General features: G+C 31.5%; 2 protein-coding genes across 3 annotated transcripts; one reads left to right on the top strand and one right to left on the bottom strand.

Annotated features, from left to right (window-relative positions):
- Positions 1-2,772: 2,772 nt before the first annotated feature.
- Positions 2,773-3,933, bottom strand: LOC132606770 (uncharacterized). Of its 2 annotated transcripts, XM_060320404.1 has the most exons (3): positions 3,587-3,933; positions 3,385-3,502; positions 2,773-3,257 (listed from the first exon to the last, which is right to left on the bottom strand). In XM_060320404.1, the coding sequence occupies exons 1-3, from the start codon at positions 3,668-3,670 to the stop codon at positions 2,857-2,859; spliced, it is 603 nt and encodes a 200-aa protein (XP_060176387.1). In that variant the 5' UTR covers positions 3,671-3,933; the 3' UTR covers positions 2,773-2,856. The 2 variants fall into 2 exon arrangements, with proteins under 2 accessions (XP_060176387.1, XP_060176386.1); XM_060320403.1 differs by having other exon boundaries at positions 3,385-3,933.
- A 380-nt stretch (positions 3,934-4,313) lies between these two features.
- LOC132606769 (uncharacterized) lies at positions 4,314-5,834 on the top strand. Its single transcript, XM_060320402.1, has one exon. It carries the CDS (start codon positions 4,381-4,383, stop codon positions 5,071-5,073), a length of 693 nt encoding a protein of 230 aa, XP_060176385.1. The 5' UTR covers positions 4,314-4,380; the 3' UTR covers positions 5,074-5,834.
- The last annotated feature ends 15,527 nt before the right edge of the window (positions 5,835-21,361 follow it).

Here is a 21,361-nt window from a genome sequence, read left to right as displayed (position 1 = left end):
TGGAATATTGATTATTTTTTGTTTTGTATCCGCCGATGTTCTTAAGGGAAAGGTTTGAGGATGATAAATCCGTTATGTTATTATTACGCTTTTTCTTCTCTCCATATTTCTCTCTTACTTTCCAGTATATATTCAATTTTTATGCTTTTTAGCATGCTATATAGTTCTATATTTTGTGCATTTATATTGTAAAATTCTATTTTCTTGGTAGAAATTATTACTTATGTGCAGAGTTCAGGGTTAATATATTTAATTTTAATTATCAATTCGGGTATAGATTATTCAAAATTGTTAAATCAAAATTTACATATTAAAACTATACTAAAAGTAATACAAGTCAACATAACTAATTATTCACAATATTTAAAAAAATCAAGAAAATTGTAGTAGAAAAAAAATTAATTATTTGACTTCCAAACAGTAGTACCTTCACATAAAATAAAACAGTAGCATATTTTAGATTAATGTGCGGACTAAATCTATGATTTTTGTATTCGTAAAAGAACTATCTCCGACAATAGCGCCAGGCGCAGCAAGTAGACTAATTTATAACATCAAGAAGGAAAGGAAAAGAAAAATTAGAGAACAGGATGGCTTGTGTCAAATGAGGAGTATTTCCTCATAATATGATCTTATTAGATGTGACACTTGCCAAAAGTGTTCTCTGCCACTTTCTGGACATGCATGCATCTAAGGAGCTGTTTGGACATAATTTGAAATTATGATTTAAAATTATGAGATGAAATTATGATTTGAAATTATATTTAGATATGTAATTTAAATTTTTTTAAGTTGTATTTTTTCTTATAGATATAAAAACCCCATGAGTGATGAAAACTATCAAAATATTCTAAATTCTTATACAATCTTACCAAATGAGCAAGTCATAGTTCATAACAAAATTAATACGCTTCTAGAAGGTTTTTTTTTTAAAATACAACATCAATTGATTAAACTTTAATTCAATAAAAAGAAAATTTAACATGAATAGTAATGTAACTACTCTTTAATATAATCCTCGCACATGGTATATATATAAATAAAGGTTAGTAAATAGTTGGTAAGAGTAATTGTTAAAAATATCTACCAACTTATGAGTTTTTTTTTACAAAATATAAACTTACGGGTCAAGTTTTATATTTAAAAAATTTGAAACCATGGTTTGCAACACCAAATTATGCCTTTTTGGATGATTTGAGATTTCAAACCATGGTTTGAAATCATGAGATGAAATGCATATCCAAACGCTGATTTCATCTCATAATTTCAAAATGTGATTTCAAATTGCATATCCAAACGGCTACTAAGTGAATGATTTCAATGGGGAGTGAAATTTTTTATGCTTCCGTTAATATTGCCTTTAAACGTTACAGTGACTATGAAGAGTTATCTTCAAGTGACGCAACTTTTCAGACTCGACCAATTGGTGATCTGGCCACTGTTGTGGATATTGGAGCGATATAAATTTGGGTTTTATTTTCTTTACTTGACCTTTAATTTTTTACCCTTTATGATTTATGATTTTCAGTTTTATAAATGTTAAGGTAGACGTCCATATTTAATGATCTCAAAGTATATTTTATTTGCATGCATAAAATTAATTAGTTGGTAGATAATGTGGTAGCATGCGCGAGATGTGTGGAATGCTATTATTTTCAAGATAGGAAGACATGAATTAGACTTACATTAATACTTGAAAATTATCCTTGTGATCGTGAAAATAATATGCATATATTATTTTGGGTGTATCACACAATTGAAATTTCAAAATGGAAGAATTAAACGAAGAGACAATATATAATATGTTAATACTCCATTCGATTTCCTTCTTCGGTTTTCTTGAAAATCTGTTAAATATCATCCATGAGTAATTATTTAGGAAAATAATTGTAGTGTGTGTACTCTCTCTTTTTAGGCCTTCCGTATTCTGTTTGTGGGAGATTAAATCCTAGTGATATCTACTTTCGTTTTGGAGATTAAAATCTTCAAATTTTCTACTTTGTTATTGAGATTAACGTCTTCGTGATTTTCTACTCGTTTATTCGGTTTGAAGATTAAAAATTTCACCTAATAAATCTGTTTGTTTTATATTCGGTTTAAAGATATAAAAACTTCACAGTTTTATTAAATGTGGTAAACAGGAATATAACAATAAAAATTCAAAATGGCATTACGATAGTTTTCTGCTGCAAAGAACGAGGTAAGGCCATCTCCAACCTTGCACCATTTTTTGCACCAAATGCTATTTTGGTGCAAAAAATGGTGTTTTGGAGCTCCAACCTTACACTATTTTTTGCACCATTACTATTCATTAATAATTTTTTTTTTATTATATAACACTTTTAATTTAACATATTATAAATTTTGATTTTTACATTTAGATTCCTAATATACCTATTCATCTACACCATTACTATTCATTAATATTTTATTATTATTTTTTATTAAATGCACTTTTAATTTAACATATTATAAATTTTAATTTATAATTTTATATTCCTAGTATACCTAATTACATTTTACGTAATATCTTATAATATTAATTTTACATCTTAATTTTGGAGTGTAAGTTTTATAAATTAATTTTCGTATATATTATTTTATATAAAATTGTAAGTTAATTTTATTATAAGTTATAATTGTATTAAAAAATATAACCATCACAAAAATGAAAAGTGCAAATATAAAATATAATATGTTGTTAATAAATAACACAATGTTCAATAACATAATAATTTCAAATATATAACACAATGTTCAATAACAATACAATGATCAATAACATAACAATGTTCAATACATTAAAATTGAAAATACATTAAACAACATAATAATTTAGAAAATTATAACAATAATTTAGTACTCTGGTAGGTCGTTTCCAGATCCACCAATATCATTAAAATATTGAGTGTATGGGGCAGAGGATTGTTGTGGTTGTGGCTGTTGAAATTGTTGACTTCTTTTATCCATTATTCGTTTTTGTTCTTGTCGAATAAATGCACGAATATTTGGATCACCAATAGAATCTAAATTCGACAATAAAATTTTATTTTCTTCTTTAAATTCTTTTAGTTTTAAAGCTCTATCTTTCATCTCCAAATCTCGCTGTCTGTCTGCATCTGACTTTGCCAACAACTCAACAAGCCGATTATTTTCTGATTGGACCATTTGCACAGCAGATGAAAAATCTTCTTCAATTTTTCTTTTCAATTTTGCTTTCTTCACCCCAATAGGTCGTTGTGATGATGTGGAATCACCTGCAACATCCTCATTCAAATTTAGTGAAAATAATGATAAGTTAGGAGATGATACTAGAGGTGAATCAGGAGTAGGAGTCAGACTCCGATGATATATAAGAAGAGCCTTGCTTTCTAACTTTTTTACCTCCAACATCGACATCTTTAAACTTCTCAAAATCCTTCATCATATCCCACACATGATCAAATTTAAAACCTTTTTTGTAGTTCGAATCTTGCATAAGTAAACATTTTACTTGATTAATCTGCAATATATTAAAAAAATTGAAGGGAAACTGTAAGTAAATATATACAAATAAAGTATAAAAAATTACAAAATAAATACTCACAATATCTTTATCTGAAGCACCACTAGGATGCAAATTTTTAACTTGACATACACAACCATTTAATTTTCTTATAGCCTTCTCCATAACTTTAATTTGACATTCCAACGATCTTTTGTTACGATACTCCCAACACTCATCCTTTCCACTATTGTACCCATCTTCCACTCGACCCCAAAATTATCTCTAGATTGATTTATACCCATTATTGGATCTTGAGATACATCTAAATAAACTTGGCATAATACCATATCTTCATTGGTAGAGTATCCTGTAGATCGGGTAGACATCTTTTGCAAGTGAATAGAGGAAAAGTGGATTATATGATTAAAGAAAAACTAAAGCCAATTTCGTATGAATGGGTATCTTGGGACTTGAATATATATAGATAAAAGTAGAGCCGAAATAGGATAGATTTCATCTTGATTTCAACCATTGAATGGATTTCATCCTAATCTCAACCGTCGGATGGATTTCATCCTTATCTCAACCGGATAATAATAGGATAGATTTCATCTTGATCTCAACCGTTGAATGGATTTCATCCTAATCTCAACCGTCAGATGGATTTCATCCTTATCTCAATCGGATAATAATAGGATAGATTTCATCTTGATCTCAACCGTTGAATGGATTTCATCCTAATCTCAATCGTCAGATGGATTTCATCCTTATCTCAACTGAATAATAATAGGATTTCATCCTAATCTATAAAAATGAACATCATTTAGGTACATAACTCAGGATTTCCAATTCATTTCAAAATCAAATCAAACATTCTTATTTGTCTTCTGAAAATGAATTTCTATACTGGAGGTTCTTCTAATAATAATGATGAAAATTTCTCTTCGTCATCATCATCTTTAGATTTAGATGATACTATTGCAGAAGAGCAGCAAGTAATCTTGCAAAATATTCGCATGAACAACTATACATTGCAATATTTGCATGAATATCAAAATAATGAAGTTTTCAGAGTTGTCTTTGTTCCAGATCATTTAGTAATCAATCGAGATCGTGAAGCAACTGATAATAATTTATTTCTCGATTATTTTTCAGATAATCCACGCTATAATGATGGTATGTTTCGTCGTCGATATCGGATGTCCCAGAATTTGTTTCTTCGTATTGTTGATGCAATTAAAGCTCATGACACGTACTTCGAACAACGTGTTGATGCGATGGGTAGATTTGGTTTATCTACTGTACAAAAAATCACAGCTGTTTTTAGAATGTTGGCATACGGCTTGCCAACGGATGCCACTGACGAATATGTGAAAATTGGAGAGTCAACTGCAATTGAAAGCATGAAGAGATTTTGTCGAGCTATCGTAGAGGTTTTTGGCCAGCAGTATCTGAGATCACCAACAGCTAACGATGTTGCAAGGCTTCTTCACATCGGTGAGCAACGTGGTTTTCCAGGAATGCTAGGTAGTCTAGATTGCATGCATTGGAGATGGAAAAATTGTCCAATAGCATGGGCTGGATAATATGCAGGTCGTAGTGGATCCCCAACAATAATTCTTGAAACTGTAGCTGATTATGACCTTTGGATATGGCATGCATATTTTGGTATGCCCGGCACCAATAATAACATTAATGTTTTAGTCACATCTATTTTCCAATCTTGCTAAAAGTATTGCTCCTCCCGCCTATTATGTTATTCAAGGAAACGAATATGATGTGGGTTATTATTTAGCTGACAGTATATATCCAAAATGGTCTACAATTGTACAAACCATTCATGAGCCACAATCTCAAAAGAAGAAATATTTCGCGACGAAACAAGAATCATGTCGAAAAGATGTTAAACGTGCATTCGGAGTTTTGCAATCTCGTTTTGCAATTATTGCAGGGCCATCGCGTTTTTAGAGAAAATAAGTGTTACATGATATATTAACATCATGTATTATACTGCACAACATGATAATCGAGGATGTGCGTGATCTTAATGCACCAATTCAAGATGCTTAGGAAGGTCCAACTCCAACAGTAGAAATGGTAGTAGATGAAAATTATCGATTTGAACAATTTTTAGCTCGACACAAAAAAATGAAGAACAAAGATGCTCATTTTGCACTTCGTAATGCATTAGTAGAGCATTTATGGGAGCAACGTACTAATCATGGAAGTTGAATATTTATGTAGAAATTAAAATAAATTCTACCTTAATGTAATAGTATTTATTTAATTATATTTTATCAATGATTTCACTTTTATTTGAATTATCCATTAATATGTATAACATTTAATATTTGCTTACAATTTATATTATTTAAAATTTTATGGTATAAAATAATTTTATATTAAATGATTATATAACAAGGATATGAATTACATGGGATGGATATGTAAAAAAGAAAAAAAAAGGATTTTTTTTATGAAATTAAAAAGAAAATTTAAGTAAAAGAAAATAATATAATATAAAAGAGAGAGAGAAGAATATAAAAGGAATATTCTTTTTTGTTGCAAAAAATGGTGCAATGGGTTGGAGATGCCCTAACCCATAAGCCTAAATGCACTGTTTTGTATAAAATGGTGTATTTGGTGGATCAAGTGCTAACTATATGTTAGATTAGATCGAAGCACGATTATTTTGTTGCTAACTAATATAATTAGTTTGCTAAAGGGACAAGTGACATGAAGTCGGTGGGTTTGTTGCATAAGGTTTGGCTTAATATAATCCTTGTCAAACACAAATGTGAAACTTTTGGATATGGAAGATCCATATATAATTTGGCATAATACTCCAGTGAATGCTCACAATTGAAATAGAATAAGTTTTCCTCTATATGGACGAGTCTTTATGTTAAGGATATTAACAAAACCGAATTGGTTTGCATCTCAGGGATGAGACCGTGGTGGGTTTTGGATGATTCATTAAGTCCTAAGGATCATGACATCAGTTGGTATGAATACGGAAAAAGAATTGTTTTTTTCCTACATTTGATTGCCTTTTTTTTTTTTTAAATCCTCACGTGTGGTCTTCCAACTGAAATGACGGATAAACTTCATGGCGAAGTCTTCTTCATCAGTTCCGTTCCTTATTTTTCTAACAGTCTCAAAGAGTTTCAGGCCAGCATTCTTTTATTGATAAATTAAGTGTTAATGAAGTGGTTATGATGCAAGGAGCAACAATAAATGATATACATATATTTTTGTATATGTTATAGGGAAATTATAATGAAATTGACACTTATAGTAATGATTTCTTGTAAAGCTTTGTTGCGGGCTGGTTGTTTAGTTTTCCGTTCATTAATGGATGAATAGTACATACGTGTTTAATGATGATGTTGCACTGTGAATGAACGATTTAACATGGATGTTGAATGCCATGTTAATAAGTTCTGGTTTATTCCACAAATGTGGGGGAACACTATCCTTACGGCTCGCTGAATACTCAAGTGAGTACCCCGTAGAAAAAACACAATCTATTCCATATGAAAAATGGAAAGGAAGAACCAACTTGTCTTACTTCAAAATGTGGGGGTGTTTGGCTAAAGTGCAAATTTCTAAATCCAAAAGGGTTAAAATAGGACCGAATAATGTTGATTGTGTTTTTATAGAATTTGCCAGCAATAGTAAAGGATATCGACTTGATACTGTAATAGAATTAGAAAACGTTGATTTATTGACATTATTGTATTATGCCAACCCTATTATATGTCCTTGGTCGATATTGATATGGTAGTTAGTGAAACTTTCACATAACTTGTTATGTCTTGATGAGGACTAGTTGATCGAACTACTCGTTTGATAGTTGATCAAATCTCTTTTCATTAAAGGTTGTATTCTTTAATTTCGTGAAGGGATGTCACTTGAAATATAATTTTATGCTCCTTCATGAACAGATGTCACTTGCAAGGTTTGTGACTTTTCATGATAATATGTGCTTGTTGAAAGGCGAGACGGTTCATTGAACGTATAAGTTCATTGGTCTATAAATCGAAGAACCAAGTGATGATAATGATAAGAACCAAGCGTGGATCATCACATCGGTGAATGTGCTATTAGTTGGATATTTGAAGAAGTAGACTTACAAGAAGTGGAATGGTTGAGAAATTATACATATTGGTAAAAGGTTGTGGCCACAACTGATGCCAACCATCCACAGCTATTATGATCTTGATATATCCTATTTTCTAAGTTGTGATTTGTATTATAATAAATATCCCATGGCTTGGGGGGTATGGTGATGCAAATTAAATCACCAGATCAAATGAAATTAAATCCACGAGTGGATACGTTTTTACCATTGGTGGAGGAGCATTGTCTTGAAAATCGTCCAAACATACATGTATTGCCCACACCACAATGGAATCTAAGTTCATAGCTTTAGACAAGATCGGTAAAGAAGTTGAATGGCTCTGGAATCTCTTGGAAGACGTTCCATTATGGCTCAAATCATTGGCTTCTATATACATACATTGTTGATAGCCTAACGGTGATAGGAAGGGTTGTGAGCATATTATGTATAACTAGAAATTTCATCATATACGATGAAAATATAACACCGTTAGAAAACTAACCTTTAGTGGAATAATCATATATAATTGACTATGTAAGGTCAAAGGATAATGTGTCAGATCCACTTACAAAAGGCCTAACTAGAGAGGCGGTTGAGAAATCATCTAAGGGAAGGAGACTATGGTTGAGAACAAGTAAACATGGCGGTAACTCTACCTAGAAGATTGGAGATCCCAAGATCTAGGTTCAAGGAGATCAAACAAAGTTATGATTGACGGTTCAATATTGTCAAACAACATTTTTTTGGTCCATTCTCATGACGAAGACAATGTTCAGTAACAAGGATAAAGCATAAAGGCTTTTAGTGATTTCTAAGTTTGAGACGAGGTATATCAAATAGTGTATATCTATAGGATAACACGTTTGGGAATTACCTATGTAAGTGTGATGTGTAAGTCGCTTCAAGGAGAATTCTGTAACGCCAATTCTCTACGCACTTATGAGACCAGGCACTGTTCATGGCTGAAACGAACACAACAATGAGAACCAAAGACGGTTAAGGGGTTAATTGTGTGACATCTGGTTGTCTAGGTATACACCGAAGCTCGACGGTTCAAAGATATCAATTCTACCGATTGACTGAGTATATCCGATATATGTTCACTACGGAAAGTTCAAAGGGAAACATATTTATCCAGATGCGATTAATCCTTGCTTGAAAATCACACAGTTTTTTCATGCATGTTTTCATCATATAGTCATTCCCCGAAAAAATACATCAAATAACACTTAAACTATACCCAAAATGTCGAGTTCACACTCAAACTATACATGCGACCTATTACACACCTGAGCATCTAAAAAGTATATTTAAGACCACCCTGCAAGGTATTATACAACTTTCACAGAGTGTGGCGTTCCACACGCGCATGCCACGTCAGTGCCACGTGAAAAATAAAATAATTTTAATTATTTTCAGTACTTTTTCTTTTTTTCTTTTTAATTTGCTCTATTTTCTTTTTCCTTTTCTTCTATACTCATTACAAAACCCACCACCCCCACCACCAATTTCACCACAACCATATCCGTCACCACCAAATTTTCCACCACCTATTTCACCACCACCATATCTGCCGCTACCACCATAATCAATTTCACCACCACCATATCCATCACCACCGTCAAACCCACCACCATAAAATAAAAAAATTAACCACAAATTTCACCACCCATAACCAAATCAACCGTTAAATCGCTTCACAACTACTGTCATTATAAGAAATTGCAAACAATCACCATAAATTCAAGATCTGCAACTAAATTCACCACTGAAATTACATCACCCCGTCCAAAATTCAATTTGCTGCTGCTTTTCAACAGCACCGACTATTCAATATGCTGTTGCTGCTGCTACCACCCCCCCCCCCCCCAACTCGCTTATTACGAAACCTCCATTATCACCATCCCCAAACCCAATCATCAATTCCATCACCACCGTCAAATTTACTAGCTATAAACAAAGATTCCATCACCACCATCGAGATTCGTGTTTTTTTTTTTTTTTTTTGTATTACTATCCTAATTAACAAAAATTGATTCAGATATTTATATTAATGGTGTTGGGTTTTAATTTTTGATGGTGGGTCAGGTGAGGATGGTGAAATTGATGGTGACATTGTGATTATTTGTGATGAAAGGTATGGTGAAGAAGAAAGGGAGGGGTTTGGGGGGTGGGGGTGGTTTGGCATGAAGATGGAGGGATAGGGCGGGGCAGCGACGTGGTGGGGGGATGGAGCAGGCGTGAAGGGAAGAGAGAGAGAATGTAAAAAAAAAAGAGCGGGGGTGAAGGCAGGGATGAAGAAGAAAGAGAGGTGGGGCGAGTTTGGAGTGATAGAGGGGCGGGGCGGGGCGGGGCGGGCTGGGGGATGGGGTACAAAAACATTTATTTTAATAAAAAAATATATTTTTATAAAAAACGCGCCACTTATTTATAATTTTTTTAATTTTGTGCCACGTCAGCTTGTAGGGTGGTAATAAATTCACTTTTTAGATGTTCAGGTGTGTAATAAGTCGTCTGTATAGTTTGAGTGTGAATTTGACATTTCGAGTATAGTTCAGGGGTCATTTGATGTATTTTTCCGTCATTCCCCATTCATGTGGGGGATTGTTGGGTTTGTGTAGTGTGAATGGGAAATTGAGTGACTTCCCCGAAGAGGCACCAGGAGCAAAGGATGTGAATTTTCCGTAAAGTCGTCACACCTTTTCATAACACCCATTTGTTGGCTATATAAGTTGAAATTCTGCTTCAGATTTTTAATTCACTGAAGCATAAAATACATAAAAATCTAGATTCTTTTTCCCCTCTAAATTCTTCTCTTCATTTGTTTTCAAAACAAAATTATACTAGAGTCGTGTGATTTGCTGCCGCCATTTGAGTTCGTTGAAGTTCTGCAATTTGCATTGCTGCTATCGCTGAAAAGATTTCCTTTGTATCTTGGGAGAAATTAATCCATTAACCTTGGCAACTGTGAGGGATTAGATTTTTTAAGGACATACAAGAAACTTCTGGGCTTGGAAATTTTCTGTTTCATCTAATTTATGTCTTTAACAGTTTTGATTTTGAAAAATAGAAACTGCAAACTTAAAAGACCAAAACTATCAAACATATTTTAGGGATTATTTTGAACCTACTCCCAAACGTAAGACATTATTTTTGTCATTTTCTCTGTTTTCTGAAGCAGCGTGCTACAATTATTTTGTTCGTTAACTAGGACCTTTTAATAACTCCTCTCCACAAACAATTTTGTGTATCCAAAGTCGATTTACCTATTACTGAACTAATTTGGACTAAACTATATTTTTGGGTAAATTTAAAGATATTAAAAAGAGAAAAGAGTTAAAATTTGTTTTTGTACTATTTGAAGTTAAATAATCTTATGTTTGTTACACCTTTGGTCTAATATTATCACCATAGTTATGGAAAAGTCTCGTTTCTACCATTGATATCTATTGGAGCTCAATTTGATGGTAATTTAATATCATAGTAAAAAAAACTGATAGGTAAATTTAGGGTTTTTTTTTTTTTTTTTTTTTTGTTCTTCAGAATATTGGACATACGAAATCAGTCCATTTTATACTTTATACTGTAGTTCCGTTAATAACATGAGCAAATATGACATCATATGCTAACATCTAGAATATAATAAATAAAATTTTAACTAAGAGCAATATTGAACAATTTGGATTAATATAGGATCAAACTTGGCCATTTTCCCTATTAAGAAATGCACTAAAAGAAGTACGAATTATAAGTTTGTGCATAGTGAAATGGTAGCTAGTTTGAATTTCAAGAATTGAAAATTTCTAACGTGTTATAACAGATAAAACATCATATTTTGCAAAAGAAAATAATATTAATAAAGAAACATGGCTTTGATGTACATAATAAAAAATATGGATTTGTTTCGTCTTATAAGGTATACTACATTGAACCTTCAATTTATGAGTTAATTTTGGTCACACGGATGCAGGGATGTTTGCGGTCCGGTTTGAGTTAGTTTTTTTTCCTAAAAAGGACTTAAATTTCAATTTTTGAATATTGAAATCAATACAACCCAATTTAAGCCGTTTTCTATTGTTTCGATTTTATCGATCTTTTGGTTTTTCATGAGTTTCTTTTAAAGATATGACTTTAGTCTTTTTGGCCAAGCTTATTTTTTAAAAAAAAACATGAGGTGTTTGGCCAGCTTTTGGAGAAAAATGGGTAAAAATTATTTTAGTCCTCTAACTTTACTTTAAAAATCAAAGACTTCCCCCAACATTGAACAATCGACATTTTCCTCCTCTTATCTCAACTTCTCCGGCCATTGATCGGTAACTTTATATTATTTGACCGATCATCAAAGGGGTAAATGAAATTTCACTTATATTTTTTTATTAATTAGTGAGTGCCCTAATTAATAATATATAATTTTTTCACAGTTTTCTCCGTCAATTAATTCTAACACGCTCTGCCGTTTTCAGTTTTTCTCCATAGCCAGAGCAGTTCTTCATATTTCCGGAGAACCTTTCAAACATTTGTAACCTTCATATTTTCGGAGAACAATTGTTTATCAGGGTTCTCTGAAAAATATGAAGAACTGCTTAGGTCTGGAGAAAATTGAAGACGGCAGAAAGTGTTATAATTAATTAACGAAGAAAGCTATGAAAAATTTATATATTATTAATTAGGGTACTAACTAATTAATTAAAAATATAAGTGAAATTCCCTTTTATCCATTTGATGACAATCAAATAATATAAAGTTATCGTTCAATGTACGGAAGTTGAGATAAGGGGATGAATATGTCGATTGTTTAATGTTGGGGGAGATCTTTAATTTTAAAGTAAAGTTGGAGGACTAAAATGATTTTTACCCGGAGAAAAATAAGTACTTTTGTGGAATAGTAGAAGCGGTTTTTCAGAAGCTTAAAAAAATAGTTTTTCCCCAAAAGCAAAAGCAGTTTTTAATTTTTGTCTTGGCAATAATACCCTTAGTAAAAAAAGTTATATACCATAATAACCCTACTTAATTAAACCTAGTAATAAATACGATGTTCTACGGCTTATTCATTACACAATAGTTCGATTGCAATATCCCCGTCAACCAAGCCTTGAATGTGATCAACAACTCATTTTTCACAAGGTATGATTTCTTGAATATGTTCCTTTTTATTTATTCTGCATATAAAGGTTTTTTGTGCTTTAAGTTTTTCCCAATTTCTTATTATTTTTTTTTTTGTTTGTATCGTTGTTACACATTGTATGGTCTAGTATCGTTATGCTAAATACCCCTTCATTCTTTTATCTCATTTGAGTGTTGGTTTATCTGCTCTTCTTTTCTTTGTATATTTCTATCTCCTGCTATGTTTTGGTAAACAAAAGGCTTTAACTAATTATAGTTAATTATATATTTCCTCAGATTTTAGTAATTGGTAAACCAAAAACTTTTCTTTTCAGATTATAGTTCATTGGTAAACGCAAAGCTTTATGGTTTTCATATTTTACTTAAATAAAATGAAAGCTTAATCATAGTCTTTCATAATAAATATTTAAATTATTTATCTACTTAATAATACTATTAATTATTAAGTAAATCTACCTATGTCCTTATTCGTAATTTGACATTTAAAAACTTTTTGAGAAGCTTGGTCAAACACAAATTACTGCAAAAAAGTGTTTTTAAAGGGAAAATTCCAGAAATATACAATTTGGTCACTTACATTGCAAAAAAATAACCCAAAACTTACATTGCAAAGCTTTAGCCCAAAAACACTTTTAAACAGTCTTATACACTTATATACAAAAGACATGTTTGAAGGTGTATAATATGTTGGTATATACACCAAAAATATAATTATGCAGTAATATGCACGAAAATACGCACTTATATACAATTATACAATATTGTATAATGTGTAGGTATATACACTAAAAAATATACTTATACAATATTATACACGAAAATATGCACTTATGCACAATTATACAATATTGTATAATGTGTAGGTATATACACTAAAAATATACTTATACAATATTATACACGAAAATATGCATTTATACACAATTTTACAATATTGTATAAGTGGGTATAAACATAGATCTGGACTAGTTTTGAATAAAAATTGGACTTTACAAGACAAATACATTATGTATATATGTGTATAAAAATGTATAATAGAGTATTAAGTTGTACCCAGTCAACTAGTTAAACCTAATATTTAGGAGTTGATTTTTATTTTATTTGTTATGCAGTTGAAGAAAGCTAAAATATAGGACAATTGTTATTTATTTTTCTCTACGCTTTCATTTTTTTTTTCCTTGCTTGCTATTTCCTTTTTTCTGTTTTGAGAAAATGATGAAAAAAGGGATTAGCTTTCACCTTCTTCAGACCATTGCGGCAGAGTTAATTGGCAAAATCATCCTTGCTTCCCCTTTTGCAGCACATATTGGAGGCCTTTAAAATAGTTATTAGTTATGATATATGAAAGTAATGCATATGGAATGATAAGAAATGGTTTTAGGTGTTACCAGAGAGACAGAGGAGGAGAGAAGGAGAAAAGGAGTGGGTCATTTTTTGTAAGATTTAAAAATATGGGTTAATTTTTATAGCATTGTTACCCTAATTAACATACATCATAATTATCTCTTTTTTTATATTGATTGGCAAACACAAACTGCTTCTTATCAAAAATACTTTTTGAAAAGCATTTTTGAAAAAAATCACTTTTTAAAATAGGCAGATTTTAGAAGCTTAGCCAAATAGACAAACCATGTTCCAGCATAACACTTTTAATGACAAATAAATGTCAGTTTGAAATAATAATACTAACCGAAATCTTAAACCAAAGAGTTCCTCTCCTCGTACACATGTATGTTAAGAGGAAAATCACCTCTGTTATATGTTGCTTACACGATTACACGTCGCTTGTTAATTAATTAACATTAACTCCATGTTTCACATCCTATCCCTCCGTAGTAGGCATTAATTTTAAAAATCTTATAAATACAACTTCTCTAGAGTGTACAAGGTAACATGTCTAACATGGTTGAATGGTTCCATTTTATGAAGCAAGTATGAATACTTGCAAGAGGCAATTTAGAATCTTATCTCGGAACTTGCAGAGTAGGAGTACTTTTAGTATTCACTTGAAACTAATATGTGAACGTATTAGTAATATGTGTATATAGATTTCAACTTTATATCTGTCAACATCACAACCCTTAGGATGCGACCCTCGGACCCTACTAGCGTCAGATACTTTGTGCATCGAGTTGTCCTTTTTAAACATATATTCCAAGTATTTTCTACATTTTATCAATTCCAAATTTCTAAAGGAAGGGTCAAAGCTGCACTTCATGTTGTAGGTCTATATGTGATCCAAGAGCGGGTAAAAAAGAAGTCCATTTCTTGCGAAGAATTCTGTTATTTCTTATCTTGCCCTTTTGCTTTACTCTCTTACCGCCATACAGTTAGGTGTGTTAATTAAATGGGTAGATTAGGTTAATCAAAATCGGTTGAATCAATAAATAATGAGTCATTAATCCAGTCATAAGGTTATTGAGGTTTTTACAAAGTCGACCGCCTCCCCTATATTTACCTAATACGTTATACTTTCTTGTCCTTATTTGCTACCCATAATCATGTTGCAAGGCAGGGCGGAGCTAGTCCTTCGGGTGTGGGTTCGGTCAAACCCAGTAATTTTGATCCAAATCGTATATTATCAAATTCTGACTCCGCCTCTGTTGTAGGGTATGTGTAGCGGACGGGAAGTTAACACTCTCTTTGGGCAATCATCTTAACTCTTAAGTAAACCTCAATGTTCTAACTTTCAATAAATAAATAATCAAGATTCAAGATGTTACATAACTTTATCAAACATAATTTATTCAGATATAGAGAAGAGAAAACAAAATAATTGAGCCAATTGCAAATGGAAAAATACATTAAAAACCCCTCAACGTATAGCCGGATTAATTATGACGCACCCAACCTTTGCGGGCGACCTATTACCCCCCAGTCTTAATTTTTCTGTATTTTAGTAGTATTTTTGGCTGACGTGACAAAAAAAAATCTAGCGAGTGAAATGAGATATTTTAATAAAAATTTATATTTATTAAAATATCTCATCCACCCACCCCCACCCTCCCTCTCTTTCTTCTTCTTTCTCCTTTTTCTCTTTCTTCTTCTTTCTCCTCAACGGTGCCTCTGCCGCTCACCGCCGCCGCTGCCACACCATCACCGCTGCCACACCATCGCCGCCGCCACACCGCCGCTGCCGCCAGCAGCAGCAGCAGCAACGGGCGGTGACGTGGGGGTGGGGGTGGGAGATATTATTAATGTGTTAATTTAATTATTAATGTGTTAATTTAATTATTAATGTGTTATTTTAATTATTAATGTTTTAATTTAATTATTAATGTGTTAATTTAATTATTAGTGTGTTAATTTAATTATTAGTGTGTTATTTTAATTATTAATATGTTAATTTAATTATTAACGTGTTAATTTAATTATTAATGTGTTATTTTAATTATTAATGTGTTAATTTGATTATTAATGTGTTGTTTTAATTATTAATGTGTTATTTTAATTATTAATGTGTTATTTTAATTATTAATGTGTTAATTTAATTATTAATGTGTTATTTTAATTATTAATGTGTTAATTTAATTATTAATGTGTTAATTTAATTATTGATGTGTTATTTTAATTTGAATTATTAAATGAAAAAAAAGAAGTGGCGGTGACGTGGCGGAGAGTGTGCAACACTCTCCACTGTGCAACTGGGCTTCAATTATTTTTTTTGCCACGTCAGCCAAAAATGCTACTAAAATACAGAAAAATTAAGACCCGGGGGGAGGGGGGTAATACGTCGCCCGCAAAGGTTGGGTGCGTCATAATTAACCCGGCTATACGTTGGAGGGTTTTAATGTATTTTCCCATTGCAAATTAAATTTTTTGAAGAAAATGACTATTGCTGATTAAACTATTCTGATTGGTTGAGTGGAGCCCTAACGCTTAAAAAAAGATTTTTTTGCACCGTTTTCATAAATTCCTTTCAACAGTTATGAGCTCTTCAAGGAAGTTTCTACTGCCTAAACTAATACTTTTAAAAAGATCTTACATCAGTATCAAGAAGTTAGAGATGAAACCAACCATGAATTGAAATAAAATGGATAATCACTAGTTACTAAAAAGGGTTAGCTTATATTTACGCGGTACTACAAATGTAGGAAAAAGAGTTTACTGCTTTATGGGTTAATTAACTTAATTATTTGACAATGTGAAAACTTTATACACTGTATTAGTGTATTTTAACGTGTCGTATAAGTTAACCTGTCGCCTTATCCAAGTTATAATTTCACTTTTTATTAATAGTTATATATAATTATCTTTTAAGTTACACGACTATAAATATACACAATTTAACCCCTTTTTTTAGTTGAAAATCTTGACGATGTCAATAAAATTTCTATTTAGTTTTACCTTGTTTGGAACTTTGGATGACTACAGGCACCTACAATAGATATTTCAGATGACCATGTTGATTTTTTTTTATTTTATTTTTTTTGTCGTGGTCGTCGTCTTTTTAGTGGAAGAAAATCACTTAGACAACAAGATGAATGCTAGTAGTTGAATTAATATTTATTTTATCTACAGAATGACGTAACCAAAACATAATTTAAATGCAACTCGACGTACTTTAGGATTAATTATGGATAAGATTTAAGGGTTGCATCATAGGAAGAAGCACATATTTATGTTAAAAAAGAGACGAGAATCAGACATTTTTGCTATCTTAAGATCTTTTCACCCTTCACATTTCTCGAAAATAATGGAATATTCCTCCTGAGTAAAGACCGTTCTTCTGTCCTTATTTGTATAATAAAAAATAGTGTGGATTAATTGGCCACTTTCTGTTTATCACTCGTGTTTTATATTATTTTGAGGTTCGATTAATTTAAATTTACGTAGAAAAATTTAACTTTTGGAATAAAATACTTTCACCAAAGGTAATCGACTCCATACCTATAGGGCTCGAATCCTAAAACCTCTGATTAAGAATGAAAAATACTTACTACTTCGTCACAACTTTTAGTGGTTCATTAGCCCTTTAATTTGCGATAAGATCATTGAATCATAAAATTAAGTGGATTAACTAGAGAGCTTCGAGGAAAGTGTGGACACAGTTGATATCCAAAAGAAAAAGACATACAATGATTATATGAATTGTGAGGTACTACTAACACTAGTAGTTTTCACATTTATTATATGATGAATCGTTTTCGTGAGGTAATACCAACACTAGTAGTTTTCACGTTAATTTAAAGAAGAGAAAATCAGGAGTCGTGGCATAGTTACTTACATAAAATTATAGAGATACCAACTCAGAATTATATAATAGGCGTATTTAAGATTTTATGGCAAAAAGAGGATAATTTGTATCGATAATTGTACATTTTATTTGTTTATTCCAAGGTCAACAATCGTAAATTAACCAAAAAAAAAAAACTCTCTCATTTGACAATATCTAATTTTTATATTACTTACAAAACTTGAGAGAAAAATCATTAATTAATTAAACGGAAAAGGGCCTAAAATACCCTTGAACTATTAGATTTGGTGCAAAAATACCCTTCATCCACCTTTGGGGCATAAAATACCCCTGACGTTAACGGACCCATTTCATTTATTACGTGACACTCTTTGATTGGTTAGTTATATAATTAACTAAATCTAATTAATTCCCAACCCATTTAACCCGATCCACCAACTAAACCTTGACCCGCCCAAATAAATCCTAACAAACCAAATTGAAAAACTCTATAACCCATTTCATTACAAATCTGCCTAATCTCCTTCTTCTTCTTTCTTATTAGGGTTCTTAGAAAATGCAACTTTCTTCTTGCTGTAATCTTGAGAACATAAACTGAGCGTTATATGTGTCACCACGTCAAGTAGAGGACAGACTAAGTAGAGCCCACCACCAGACTTGGCTCCATCATGTACCTAAAACCTTTAGGTATCTTGCTTATATAAATACACAATCCTACATCATCTATTATAAAAGAACACATTACATCTTCTATTATCAAGAACTTCAATTATCAACTTCTTTTTTCAATTTAAAAGAAACCAAAAGTGTTAAAATAACTGATAATTATCTAGTTTCAAACTTGTATTTCAAATAAGAGACTCAGTACAAGAATGGACCTGGAGGGTCGGGCTTATTAGTTGAATGGGTTCGAGGATTTCTTTTGATATGAATAATAGGGGATTTAATTGGGGCGGGTTTGGGTTTATTAGTTGGATCGGGTTAAATGGGGATTAATTAGTTTAAGTTAATTATATTGTTAACCAATGAGAGGCTGCCACGTAATAAATGAAATTATTAATTGGGTTTTGAAATGGGTCCGCTAAAAATAAAGGTATTTTAGGCCCCAAAGGTTGACGTCGGGGTATTTTAGGCCTCAAATGTGGATAAAAGATATTTTTACGCTAAATCTAATAGTTCAAGAGTATTTTAGACCATTCTCTGTTATCTAAAAATGACAAACTTTGATATGTGATTTTTCTGCCGAGCAAGTTTTTCCATCTATTATCTTAAAGATTTTTATTAGTATTAATAGTACACAAATTAATGAGATTTAAACTGTTGTGATTACTAAGATGTCCACATAACATAGGACCGCGAGAGTATTAGTCAAAGGGAAAGAAAATGAAGAAAAAACCAAAGGACAATGCTTATATCTTCTTTTTTTCTTTTTTGTTTGGCCGATGGGAAATAATTGTGTTTCCGAAATATCTGCCTTAGAGGGGAAGGACCTAACTTTTTATGAGGTTATGGGGAGTTGGCACTGACATGGTGATTTTAAGAACCTAGACAGGCATAGAGACTGCTTTTGGAACAGCAATCAATTGAATGCTTATCTTATCCTGTATTTTTTCAGCAACTTGGTCCATTTTCTATATACCAAGCGACTTTATATAGGAGTTGGAAAAGAATTCTGTTACTTCCTCTCTTGGCACCTTTTTTTATTTTTTATTTTATTTTTTATAATTGAGGAGTTGTGATCAACTTTCGGTTAACTCGATTAATTTCACATGGCACCTCTCCCAGCACATGCACCAAGTAATTTTGTCCATCAAATCCTGAACAGATAAGAAGAACTCACCTACTTTACCTCCGCCGTGTATTAACAAGCTAACATACTTTTTCTTATTGTTTGATGTAGGGACTAAAAAACTAACCATAGTATTAGAAGAAAATATACTCTTTAAGCTCATAAATTAATTTGATTGAATTATTGCATATATGTAACTGCAAATAGCTCTATAGTTGCAAGTTGGATGGAATTGATAGCTAAATAACAACTGACCTTGGAGATTTCAAATTCTGTCTTTGACTTATAAGGAAAAAATGTCAGGGTATATATTGTATTCTACAAATTGAAGAACACATTTACATGTACCTGTTGAAATTGTTTTATATCTCCAAAATTAAGAAATAAATTTCGCCTTTAAACTATTAAGTGGAGGAAATTAAAGTACTTTATCCGTCTCTGTCTTGCAGAGTACTTCAATTATTTGAAAGTTTAACGTCTTTCTTCAACACTATGATATTTTGGAACACAAATGGTTGTTATGCTTACTTCTTTTTTTAAGGCAAATTCGAAATTTTCATTTGAGAATTCATTAAACCATACCATAGTACTGTTTAATTTAGAGACGGGGCTTCCACTAATGAAAATTAGATACATAAACCGGGAAAAAGTAATTCCCCCTCCTTCCTAATTAATAGTTTATTCGTTGTCAAAATGATACTTCATCCATTCCATTTTATAGAATACTATTTCTTTATTTATCATTCCTAAAAAATATACCTTTTTAAAATTAAAAAATTAGTTAACTTAAACTATTCATTATACAGTACTCTTAATGACAAGTGTATGTTTATAGCCCACAACGATATATTATGACTACAAGTTTTAAGAAACATATGGAGTAACATATTTTTCCATGACACTTCAAATCTTTTTAGATATCAATCTTACACATAATATAGCGCATCACTCACTTTATAATTCAAAAAGCTTAATTTTCAAAAAGTAAACCTGATCTCTAAATTTTGAACACATTTCTTTAGGATAAAAATAAATGTACTAACATATATCTTAATGATATTACAAAAAAAAATGGAGGATACATAGCCTAAAATTGTTACGTGTACTAGATATTTACACCAAAATAATGCACTATATTTTCGTTTTGTCACGATCCAAGCCCAGTATAATGTATTGTTTGTTTTGAGCTTAGGCCTACATAGATTTGTCTTTCGAGGTACAACACATCAAGCTCTAAAAGCGTGTGTATCATAATATATGAACTTGAGTTATATCTTATAAAATTTTTCACTTTTCACGGAGATTTCGATTTTAATTTGTCTTAGATATCATATATTATATTTCATCTTTAGAAGCTAATCGACTTAAAAATCTATAAATCTTGCTTGATTTCCCCCATGTCAGCTCGTCCTCCATCAGAGCTGTCATAAATTTACAATTCATGAGCTTAATTAGGAGTGTTTAATTTGGTACAAACAATTTATACGTGCAAGTAGTTTCAGTTGATAAACTCCCAAAGAAATTGGGGAAGTTAAAAAACAAAAAAGGAAATAGAAAAGGAAAAAAGAAGAAGTAAAGAAGAATATCTATCTACATTAGGGTTGTTTTGGTAAGTTGACTCAAAGCAACTAGTTCCTATTT

The sequence above is a fragment of the Lycium barbarum genome, chromosome 8 (genome assembly GCF_019175385.1).
Source record: "Lycium barbarum isolate Lr01 chromosome 8, ASM1917538v2, whole genome shotgun sequence".
Lineage (NCBI taxonomy): Eukaryota > Viridiplantae > Streptophyta > Magnoliopsida > Solanales > Solanaceae > Lycium > Lycium barbarum.
This window is presented reverse-complemented; position numbering and strand designations above follow the sequence as displayed.

Coding starts and splice junctions, on each gene's coding strand:
- LOC132606769 (XM_060320402.1), top strand. CDS start 4,381: ATGAATTTCTATACTGGAGGTTCTTCTAATAATAATGATGAAAATTTC.
- LOC132606770 (XM_060320403.1), bottom strand. CDS start 3,670: ATGGAGAAGGCTATAAGAAAATTAAATGGTTGTGTATGTCAAGTTAAA. Junction 3,258..3,384: donor TAAAGATGTCGATGTTGGAG/GTAAAAAAGTTA, acceptor AGGATGTTGCAG/GTGATTCCACATCATCACAA.